The 12,320-nt window shown below is 37.1% G+C and overlaps 1 protein-coding gene across 1 annotated transcript; it reads left to right on the forward strand.

Annotated features, from left to right (window-relative positions):
* The first annotated feature begins 1,834 nt into the window (after positions 1 to 1,834).
* Positions 1,835 to 5,131, forward strand: LOC140861731 (uncharacterized). Its single transcript, XM_073264749.1, has 2 exons — positions 1,835 to 4,269; positions 4,372 to 5,131. Exons 1-2 carry the CDS (start codon positions 1,835 to 1,837, stop codon positions 5,129 to 5,131), a joined length of 3,195 nt encoding a protein of 1,064 aa, XP_073120850.1.
* Positions 5,132 to 12,320: the final 7,189 nt, after the last annotated feature.

Here is a 12,320-nt window from a genome sequence, read left to right on the forward strand (position 1 = left end):
GCGACTATCCCGCAACTAGGGGCACACCCCTGCTGCAGCTCCACAGCTTCGAGCACTGCTCCGCTACACGAGCACTGCCCCGCTACTATGTCAGACACTGTCTGACTATACTAAAATATATTTCCTACTCCAACTCTAAAATAAGAGTACCCAAAGCCCAAAATAGAGCTACTAGGGCGAAGGAGAGGAATTCGGAATTGGCAAGAAATGAGGAGCTCGGACCCTATATTTATAGACGTCGATCGGAAGCTCCGTTCCTCGATCGAACGTTCCGTTCCGATAGATCGGAAGCTCCGTTCCCCGATCGGATGCTCCATTTGCCACGTGTCAATTCGGTCCACATGCAACCACACACCTGTCACCGACAGCCATCGGAAGCTCCGTTCTTGATCGGACGTTCTGATCGTCGATCGGACGCTCCGATCCTAGATCGTTGCTTCCGATCCCACTCGAGTTTTGGAACCCTCTAAACCAATTTCGAGTGTCCTGGATCCATTTTTGGGCTCCGTTATTCCTCCTAGAATTTCCTTAATCATGTTTTACTTAACCCAAACATGATTACATGATTAATTACTCATTAATCGTTAATCACGGATACGGGTCACTACATGTCCTCCATTTACTATTGTTTTCTTGCTACCATTATTCTATGCAATAGACAAGTCAAGTGTTCGCCTATTTTATGTGCTGTGTGGGACTAAGAAATATATTCCATGGACCACTGTCTCTAGCTAGTGGTATCTACTATTTAATCATTATGAGCTTTTATATCTTCTCACTTTTATAAGCTTTATCCCATTTGAATGTGAAACTCCTGATGTCACATTTGATTTAAAAGCCGCCCATCCCTCATACACCAAAAACTCCATGGCTGCCACTTTCTTGATCAGAAACGAAAAGAGAAACGAGTTTTTTTAATGTCTTCTTCCATCCCTACGAAATGTTCAAGCTCCTCTTGATCCATCCAACGCAAAAGGTTTATGGTGATTTGATTCTTTCTATTTCAGAACCAACTTAATTTGTGTGAAAGTGCCCAAACAGATCGATGAATCTTTGAATAAATCCTGCTTCTTGTGTCAACGATTTTCAATGCCACAGGGTCAACAACTTTGGCCATATAGTAGTTCCTAATTAATTGACAAATTAATCTTTTTTGTTCCACTGGTTTTGAAAATTATATTCAAAAGCATTCAACATACAATGTCCAATAACTTATGATATATTACAGCCATCATCATAAAAAAATAATGCAAAACTATTATATATTTGTACATCACTTTCAAGTTCAGAGTAGACAAACCTTTCCTATCTCCGATTTTTTGTAAACTAATGAAGTTTTCAATAATATTTTGTTTTTGTTAACTGAATTTGATTTTTTCTTGCTTCGGTCATATAAAATGTTAATTTATCATTAAAACGCTAAATATAATAAAAAAATGTCGACATAAAAAATTACTAACTTGCACTAACTTTGAGTTTGCTTTATAATAGTTTTATGGGAATTCAACGAATGCCAGCCAAGGAATTCCTTCGATGTGATTTGATGCATTTAAATAATTTAATTTAATTAATAAGATTGCATGCACTTAATCAATACCATGTTATTAAGGAAAAAAATGGTCATCCCCTAGTCATGATTTTAGTTATCTAACTGGTCAAATTTCATATGATATTTCATTATAAAATGACTTAAAAAAGTCACTTGAATAATATTTCATTATATTACATTCGAACTTTCTGTTGTGAACCAAATGAAATCAATGTTTTGAACTTGTTGCCTAATGTATAATTTTTTGAAGGTAGATTTTGATGCGTTTTGGGCTGATATTAAAAAATGGACAAAGACTGGATGTCAAAGAATAGGTTGTCACATGAATATGAGGTTGGGGTAGAGTCTTTCTTGCAGTTTGCATTGCGGAACGCTACCAATCCGAATAAAATACCTTGCCCATGTACAAGATATGGTAATCTGCAGAAGAGAAATGTTGACATTATAAGGGCACATTTGTGTTTTAATGGTATAGATTTAACATACCATAAATGGATTTGGCATGGTGAAGGATATAAGATCAATAACTCAATGAGAGATGAACAAAAATCTTTTGCCGAGGAACCTATTGATAAGGTACATGATGCATTTGATAGTTATGCAGAGAATCCAAACCAATTTCATAAGGTACTTGAAGATGCTGATAAACCTTTATATCCTGGGTGTACCAAATTTACCAAATTATCTGCACTTGTGAAATTGTATAACTTGAAGGCAAGATATAGTTGGAGTGATAAAAGTTTCACAGACTTACTAAGTTTGCTTGGAGAAACGCTTCCTAATGAGAATGAATTACCTTCATCGTTGTATGATGCAAAGAAAAGCTTATGTGCATTAGGGATGAATTATGTGAAAATTCATGCTTGCCCTAATGATTGCATCTTATATCGAAAAGAGTATGAGAATTTGACTAATTGTCCTGTTTGTGGGACATCAAGGTGGAAGTTGGGTAAAAAAACTACATTAAATGGAGTTCCTGCAAAGGTCCTTTGGTACTTCCCATCTATTCCAAGATTTCAAAGATTGTTTCGGAATAAGGAGATATGTAAGGAGTTAACTTGGCATGCTGATAAAAGAGTACTTGACGGATACTTGCGTCATCCGGCTGATGCGCCCGCTTGGAAAGTAGTGGATCACAAGTGGCCAGATTTTGCTGCTGAACCCAGAAATCTTAGATTGGCCTTATCAGCAGACGGGATCAATCCTCATAGTTTGATGAGTTCTGCATATAGTTGTTGGCCAGTTGTGATGATCACTTACAACCTTCCTCCATGGTTGTGTATGAAGAGAAAATTTATGATGTTGACATTGTTGATTTCTGGTCCTAAACAACCGGGAAATGATATTGACGTTTACTTAGCACCTTTGATCGATGACTTGAAAAAATTATGGGATATAGGTGTTGATGCATATGATGCACGTCGAGAAGAAAATTTCTTGCTTAGGGTTGTCTTGCTATGGACAATTAATGATTTTCCTGCATACGGGAACCTGTCAGGTTGTGTTGTTAAAGGATATTGTGCATGTCCTATTTGTGGTGAAGAAACATATTCGACAAGGTTAAATCATAGTAGAAAAATTAGTTATACAGGGCATAGAAGATTTTTTCCTAAAAATTATCCTTATCGAAGGCAAAAAAAAGCATTCAATGGGAAACTTGAGCTTAACCCCGCACCGAAACCTTTAACTGGGCATGAAATTTTGGAGCGAGTTGAAAGAATTAATTATTGTTCTGGAAAAGCGAGTAGGAAGCAAACAATGCAAGGTGAAGTTGTATCATGCTGGAAAAAGAAATCTATATTCTTTGAACTTGAGTATTGGAAACATCTACATGTTCGGCATGTTCTTGATGTGATGCATATTGAAAAAAATGTGTGTGAGAGTCTGATTGGTACTTTGCTTGACATTCTTGGAAAATCAAAAGATAGAGTAGCTGCAAGACTAGACCTTGTGGAGATGAATTTGAGGATTGATTTGGCACCAAAGATGGGGGAGAAGAAAACTTTTTTGCCAGCGGCCTGTTATACACTAAGTAGGGATGAGAAAAAAAAAGTTTGCAATTGTTTGTCTGGAATAAAGGTCCCTACAGGTTATTCATCCAATGTTAAAAATCTGGTGTCGATGAAAGACTTGAAACTTGTTGGCCTTAATTCACACGACTATCACACTTTGATGCAACAATTGCTTCCAGTCGCCATCCGTGGTGTCTTGCCTAAACATGTTAGATACACCATCACTCGGTTGTGTGGCTTCTTCAACATGTTATGTAATAAAGTGATAGATGTCTCGAAGTTGAATGATCTGCAAAGAGAGATTGTGACACTGTTGTGTTTGCTTGAAAAATATTTTCCCCCATCTTTTTTTGATATAATGATTCATTTAACGGTCCATCTTGTGCGAGAGGTCAAATTGTGTGGACCGGTTTGGTATAAGCAAATGTACCCATTTGAAAGATTCATGAAGATCTTGAAAGGGTATGTTCGAAATCACAATCATCCTGAAGGGTGTATAGCCGAATGTTATATTGCTGAAGAGGCTGTGGAATTTTGCTCGGATTACATGTCTAGTGTGCATACAATTGGGATCCCATCAAGGGATCAACAAGTACAACTTACTAGGCCTCTTTCTAGCTCAGTAGTACACTCAACTTGTCATGATGAGTTGCATCAAGCACATCTTTATGTTTTGGAGAATGATGTTGACGTTGACCCTTATATCGAGTAATTTCTCTTACTTATTGATATTTTATTGCATTGTTATTATGTTCTACCAATTAAGTAATAGTAGTCTAATAGTTAATTTATTCATGATCATTTCATTAGGGAGCACATGGAGTTTTTGAACTCAAGCTTTCCTAATAAAGCTAAGTCCAAAAAATGGTTACAAGATGAGCATAACCGGACATTTATTGTCTGGTTACGTGATCGTGTGCGAGCAGTTGGCAAATCCACTTTTCAAATATCAAAAAGATTGAAGTGGATAGTGAGTGGACCTAGCAATCAAGTGTTAAAGTACTCTAGTTATTTGATTGATGGAGTTACTTATCATACAAAAGAGCGCGATGATACACGAGCTGTTCAAAACTCTGGAGTAAGCTTAGTCGCAAAAACAATGCAAGTTGCTAGTGCAAAGGACAAAAATCCGATTGTGTCGGACATGACTTTTTATGGAGTTATACAAGAAATTTGGGAACTTGATTATCACAATTTTCAAGTTCCAATGTTTAAATGTAATTGGGTTGAGAATAATAACGGTATTAAAGTTGATGAACTTGGTTTCACGTTGGTAAACCTCAACAGAATTGGATTCAAATCTGACTCTTTTATCTTGGGCAGACAAGCAAAGCAGGTATTCTACATTGAAGATCCTCAAGATCCTAGATGGCATGTTGTACTTGCCACTCCTACCAGGGATTACATGGAAAACATAAATGGTGATGAGTTGGAAAATGCTACAATCCATTATCAGTGTTCCACAAAAGAGTTTATGTCAATGGAATCAATGGATGTTGACGGGGTAGATGAAAATGAAAAATCGTGCGTTCGTGAAGACTGTGATGGGACATGGGTTGACAATAATTAAGTGTAATCTATTGTTTTACTTGTGTTTAGATTTTGGTTGCTGATCTATTTTATCATATTTATTTTTATTGTGATATAACTGTCGTTTGTCTTCATTCTCGCTTTTTATTCTTTGTAATTCAAATTCCTAACAATTTGCTGTCTTTTTCAGGAAATGGGGTATCAAGGAACTTGACTATATTCTAGAATTGACACTATGGCAGCTCATGGAAAGAGATTGGCAAGGATTGAGAATTCTAAAGAGAGTATTTCATATGCTGCCACTAACAATAGTTGCGAGGGTCAAACAACAATGGAATCTACAGAAACGGAGCAACAAGAACATCGAGGGGGCGTACACGTTTGGATAAGCTTGTTAGGCTAAGGGTCCAAGGAATTAAAAAGGATGTAAGTCTCAACAAAATTGGACAGCCAATTGGAGAATTTGCGGGTGAAATGCAAAGCTACATTGGGGTTTTTGTTCGAGATAAAATCTCAATAGGTTTCAAATCATGGAAGAAAGTGCCAAATGATGTTAAAGAGATAATATGGGAATCAGTGAATGTAATTGTTTTTATTCTGCTGTGTGGATTAATTTCTTCATGAATCATTTGCTTTAATATCATTATAAACTGTAGACTCTTCCACTTGTGCTTCTTCCTTGAACGTACTTTCTGAGTACTTCTTACTAACCTGCTGTGTGGATTAATTTTCTTCATGAATCATTTTGTTTGTCACCGTCAATAAATCCTTCCATTTGTCAAGTTTGGCCAATTCTTCCGGACTCACATCAGCCAGGGCTTCTTTCGGAGGAGGCATTTCTAACACGTAGAAAATCTTTTCCGAACTTAGAACAATCTTTAACTTACGAAACCATTTCGTATAGTTTGCGCCAGTCAGTTTGTTTTGTTCGAGAATTGAGAATAGTGGATTACGCGAATTCATAGTAATGAAATACTGAAAAAAAAATAGACAATAATCAGTGATTGCTTAATTAATTTACTAAGACATAAAATATGGCGAGATTTAATTTTATGAATTTCACTCCCACTATTTTAACGATTTCACTACCCTCTAGTGAAAACGAGAAACCGATTTCCTTAGTGGGAACATGGAGTCCAATTGACAAATCATAGTCCCGAATAATATCAGCCAACCATAATTTTCAAAAGGTAGAGCCCAATTGCTTCCAAATCAACCCCCATGTTTTTACCTCATGTCCAATAAGAGCCCAATAATATGACGCCGTTTATTGTGACATGTCAAGATGACCCATCAATATTAAGTTGTGATGGACGGTCGCCATGTGGATCCCCAATAATATGAGCCAATCCCATGGGAGTTTCACCCAACTTATAACATGTGTCGATCCAATGTACAGCTTTCCGACAAACGGGCCCCACCAATAATATGAGCCGGACCGTGCCCGCAGGTAGCATCTCATACATTGATCGTTGATGAAAGGTAGGAATATTTAAACAATATTTAAATTCCCTTTTGTTTATCTTGATATCAATTTTAAATCATATTTAAAATGAGGGATTTTTAATAATGAAAAATTGTCTCATCATATCATATTTGTATGCTTGCGGGATTCATGCAATTTAGTCTAAACATGCATACAAAAATAATATCATATATTATATTGCCCACCTTTGTCTTCAAATTTTTATCTCCCACTAAGTCTAATAAAGTTACAATAAATTTCGATGACAAGTAGGGGATACATATTTAAGGGTGGGAACGGGCCATAAACCAGACCCACTTTTTATTACAAATGACAAATCAAATTAGGCCATAAACCAAGCCCATTAATAAAACTCAACAACAATAATAAAAACAAAATGTAAATTTCCTAACATACACCTACAAAATTGGTCATGGCAATCGATCATCCTTTATCCAATATTTAATTCAATAATTAAATCATTGGATAACATGCAATGACAACATAATTAAAAGATAAAATCAAAATTTATATAATATATATACATAAGATCATATCTTATCATCAATTGTACCAAAATAATTAATTTTATAAAATCTAATTTAACAGATAAAATTTATAAATTTTCCAAAAATTCAAATTTATCCAAAAATTAATTTTAAAAATTTTGGACTCAAACAATTTAACCCGATGCCTCGTGGACCAATCAAAAACAATTTTTGATCGGACCAAAAACTAAAATTTCAAAAATCTAAAATTCTTTTAAAAAATCAAATTTTAATTTTTCGGGCTGCCCGGGAACCACGTGGGACAAGGCTGCCCACGTGGAGCTGGGCAACGATCAAGTCGCTGCCCCTGGGCAACGATCAAGTCGCTGTCCCTGGGCAGCGATCACATCGTTGCCCCGGGCAGCGACGATCGCTGCCCGTGTTGCCCTTGAAAAAAAATTTAATTTAAAATTTTGTTTTGTTTAAAAAACCGAGGCTAAAAATTTTGTACAATCGATTAATTTTAATCGTTTGATCTAAGAGCAACCTGTCTCTGAGGCCACTGTTGGAACACGTTTTCAGATCATAGATCTGATACCCGGTACAGCGGAAGTTTAAAATTTTTTATATGGAACGATTCCATATCATGGGTATCAAATCCTAACGATTAAATTATGCAAGTAAAATAATAATAACAATTAATATTTTACCTCTTCAAGCTATGACTTGATTATGGACTCCAACAGATTAAATCTGCTCTTGTTGTAAATCCCAGGAACTGATGACTTGCTCGATCAATCTCCGAAATTAGGTTCACGAACAGAAAACTAAAACCCTCTGATTGATTGCACTAGAAATCAATCAGATTTTTATCGAAGAGATTAAACAGATTTGATCTGTCAATTCAGAATGTAATTTTTCATAAAAAATCACAGACTGAATTCTCTCAAAAAGGGAGAAGGGATTTCGAAAATTCTCTTGAGACACTCTCTCAAATTTTCAAAAATTCCTTTAAATATTTAGACGTGATTTTCGAAAATTGCAAGATGGAATTACTTAGTATTTTTCAAAAACTACACACACATATATATATATATATATATAATTTTTAGACTAGATTAAGTTATAAGTCTATTAGGACACTAACTCCTTAGGGCCCATGATCCATAACTTAAGCCAACAAGCCAAGCCTGTTATTATATAAATTAAAATAAAATTCATCACGACTCCGATTGATAAATTGATTTCACCAATGTGCACAGAAACCATTTCTGCACCTTTTAAAGTCAAGATAATTTTTCTGAATCCGAATTCAGTGATTTCCAAATATGCCCATCCCTATGTCATTTTAGGAAATTTCACTCCCTTTAGTTAAGAAGTCCAACTTCTCTTTCGTTAAATTCAACTCTTTAAATTTAACTATCTCAACGGGGATTAGTAATCCATTACTTGTGTGACCCTCAATGGTTCAGAGATATAGCTAGCCGTGGGCTCACAACTCCTTGTGACTCGGAACAACAATTTCCGACTTACCCATCGAATTATGGTAAGAGCGCCTAGCAACATCGCCCCATGATTCCCTAGGTATCACTGATAGTGCCTGCAAGAACCAGTAGGTTTTGGTTAGCGTACAGTACGGTCCCTTCATCCAAATATCCAGATCGAATCAACAACCATTGGTACATCGAGAGTCGTTCGAGATTTGATAACTATGCAATGCATCTTGAAGATCAAATAGTGACATCGCATGTGCTACTAGGAAACCAAGTAACCTAAATCACATCGAGTACTCTGGCCAGAGATTTGTCACACTAATATCTCCTCAGATCGCATAGGATATCCACACTCGCAAGCGTGTGGTGAATCCTTGACAACAAAGCATCGACTCTTATATGTGTCATAACTATACCCAATCCCGACATCTGATGACCCTCATAGAGTCGGTAAACGAGTCAAAGTATAGTACTAGCATATAGAGTCTCCATGATGTTTCAAGTAGTAAGGACTAATGGTGTACAACCAAAACCGCGGACTTATCCACTCAATTAATAATAACCACTTGGAAAGTCCGAATAGGATAGTTCAATCATTCATCATATGAATATCCATTTGCATGCTTTGAACATCTCTATGTTCCATACCAATGAAACGTGATACTTGGCATCGCAAATGCTAGTCTCGATCTCGAGCGATCCTTATCCTTATTTGCGAACGGCTCAATTGACTAGGAACTGTTTAGAATATACAGTGACTATAAGATGTGTTTCATGATAGTGATCTCTCTTTATTCACTATCTCATCTTACTTACACTATAGTATATTCAAGGTCTTTATCAAAACAACAATAGTATATCACAATATAACATTATGAAGAAAGATAAAGAAAATGCCATTAATGAATGTAAATTATATTAAACAAAGATTGTTTACAATAAGAGACTCTCAAAACCCTTAGCCACAACTTGGCTAGCAGGGCATCAACTCTTTCATAGCCTGTGGACAATAATTCTTCAGGTGACCAATCTCCCTGCATCGAAAACATGCTCCTGCAGCCTTACGATACTTGTCAGTCGGATTATTCTTACCACAATGGTTACATTGTCCCTTCCTTCCAAAATGCATCACTCCCCCAGATCTGGAGGAAGAATAAGAAAAAGCAAACTTCTTGAAAGACTGAGCACGGGGACCCAAATAACTCGCAGGTCCAGACGCGGGAAAAGAACAGTTACGCCGAATGCTGTCCTATGCCTGGCAACATCGAATAACCAGTCTCTCATAAGTCATGTCATCGCCTACAGCTACTCGGTCATGGATTTTCAGATTAAGGCCCTGGAGAAACAGATTGTACTTCGCCTCAGTGCTGTCAAAAACCTGGGGACAATAGGGCAACAGTTCAAAGAACTTCTGCTGGTACTTGTCAATCGACAAGGAGCCCTGCTTCAAACCCAACAATTCACTAGCTTTTGCCTGTCGGAGTGCGGGAGAAAAGTATAGCTTATGGAAGGTTGTGCGAAAATCTGCCCAAGTAACAACTCCTCGTGCAGTGATGATAGGTGCAGACATAGATCTCCACCATTTCCTAGCACATCCTTCTACTTGAAATTTGAGAGTCTCCATCTTCTGTTCCTCAGTACAAAGGATGAAACGACTGAGAAATCGAGGAATTATATATATATATATATATATATATATATATATATATATACATATATTCAAAATTAATTAGTTACATATATGCCTATACATATATGTGTTATAATAAAAATAGATTTTTATTTCAGGTAAAATAATATATAATAGATTGCTTGTATTTTAGCACTTTGAAACACTCGAATAATTAAATAAATTCAAGCACAAAAATACGTTATCGTCAAATACGAAAATGCATAGTTTAAAAACCCAAACCACAAACAACACAGTGAAAGTAGTGAACGTGTGCGGAAACCTAAACCAATACAATCCTCAAATAAGTCTCATAAAATGCGGAAAACAATAATGCGACAAAGGTCATGGGTACGCCAGCCAGCTCCGGATGCTCAGAGGCCCTCACCGCCCATCGGGACCACATCCTCAATACTATGATCAAACTCACCTGCACACCATTTAGATCTAGTGAGCCTAAAGGCCCAGTATGTTCTATAATATACATAACGAGTACTAGTAAATAAAACCAAATGCAAGCACATAACTTATATAAAAATAACCTGAGGATTTTAATGCGTGCATGATCATAAAAATCGTATGCATAAACTGCGTCTTAAACATAATCATACGTAAATACGTAGCATAATCATGACATGTTAATGTCATAAAATCTTTACTGTGAGGGTCATATCAGTGAAGTGTGACTATAACATAAGCGATTGATCAATCTATAAAACCAACGTACGTGGTGACGAGATCCACCCAACCTTTGGGGCTTCCCTACGCCTCTTATGCCCCTTCACCCAACCTTTGGGGATCCGTAGGCCCATAAACATGAGTGTCACTTCACCCAACCTTTGGGGATCCGTGGACCCATAAATATAAGTGCCACAAATCACCTCAACTTTCCAAAAATATTTTTTTTCAAATGCCAGTAACTTAACATAAAACATATGCATGAATCATGAATTAAAATATATCATTTTTCCTTAAAAACTTTTCCCGTAAATATATATTTAATTCCTTTTTATAAAAATAATATTCATGTCAAAATATTACATATACGTCTATTAAATATATATTTACGGACTATTATTTTGCCACGACTGGTTCGAGTTGTTGCCCATAAGCCTAAGCCCTGAGACTAAGTTTGACCCAATTATAATTTAACTTAGACTCTAATAATACCTTAAGCTCAATTACTTAATTAAGTCCACTTATACTTTAGGCCCAAATATTTAATTCCTTCAAAAGTCCAAAATTAAATATTTAATCTTAAGCCCTAAATAAATTTTCTAAGCCCAAGTAGACCAATCATTTAAGCCCAGATCAAATATGTTTGACCCAATTAAATCCAATTTAAACTCCATAACCATTGGGCCCTAAATTAAATTAACCCAGCCCAAATTAATTTACCCATGCCCAAACCTAATATCTAGAACTTGACCCGACTTATTTCGACCCGAACCCGGACTACTGACCCGACCCGACCCGACCCGACCTGGACCCGGCCCAGACCCAGCCCCCCTTCTAAGGTCAAGCCCAAGCTCATGGCCCAAAGAAAAATGACCCAGCAACCCTTAACCCGAGTCTTGCTTGGCCCCTGATTCCCAGCACTCGGCCACCCAGCTCTGGCCACCCATGGCCGGAGCTGCGCCGGCAGGACCATCCCAAGGTCCTGTCGGATTGCCTAGGACCAGCCCTGGCTCGAGCCATAAAGGTTTTGGCTCGGCCAGGGGCCATTCTCCGACTTCAAGGACCACTCGATCCCCCCTGCGCAACTCGCACGCCACAAAATCCCCGGCGCCCAGCCTGCTCACAACTTTCATCTAACCAAGCTCCCTTTCACCTTGGTTCTATGGAGCCTAACCCAGCTAATGAACCCGGGGCACAGCCCTTCTCGAACACGACAGGCAAAAATAAAAAAAAAAAGACGCTCGAAAACGAGCCAACAAGCAAAGTAAGTCGGGAGTAAAATAATCGATGCATATATTCTGAAAATGTGAGCTCAAAACCACATACAAAAGCCACAACACAGATTTAAACCTCAAAAGCTCATATAACGATCTAAATGGTGACAACAAGAAAAATCGAACATGCCTAAATCGAGAAATAAGGGTATGAAAACGAAG

The sequence above is a fragment of the Henckelia pumila genome, chromosome 4 (genome assembly GCF_033568475.1).
Source record: "Henckelia pumila isolate YLH828 chromosome 4, ASM3356847v2, whole genome shotgun sequence".
Lineage (NCBI taxonomy): Eukaryota > Viridiplantae > Streptophyta > Magnoliopsida > Lamiales > Gesneriaceae > Henckelia > Henckelia pumila.

Bases quoted from the DNA above. Each gene is read 5' to 3' on its own strand.
- LOC140861731 (XM_073264749.1), top strand. From the start codon at position 1,835: ATGGACAAAGACTGGATGTCAAAGAATAGGTTGTCACATGAATATGAG. The intron at 4,270-4,371 runs GTAATTTCTCTT...TCATTTCATTAG, and splicing joins GACGTTGACCCTTATATCGA to GGAGCACATGGAGTTTTTGA.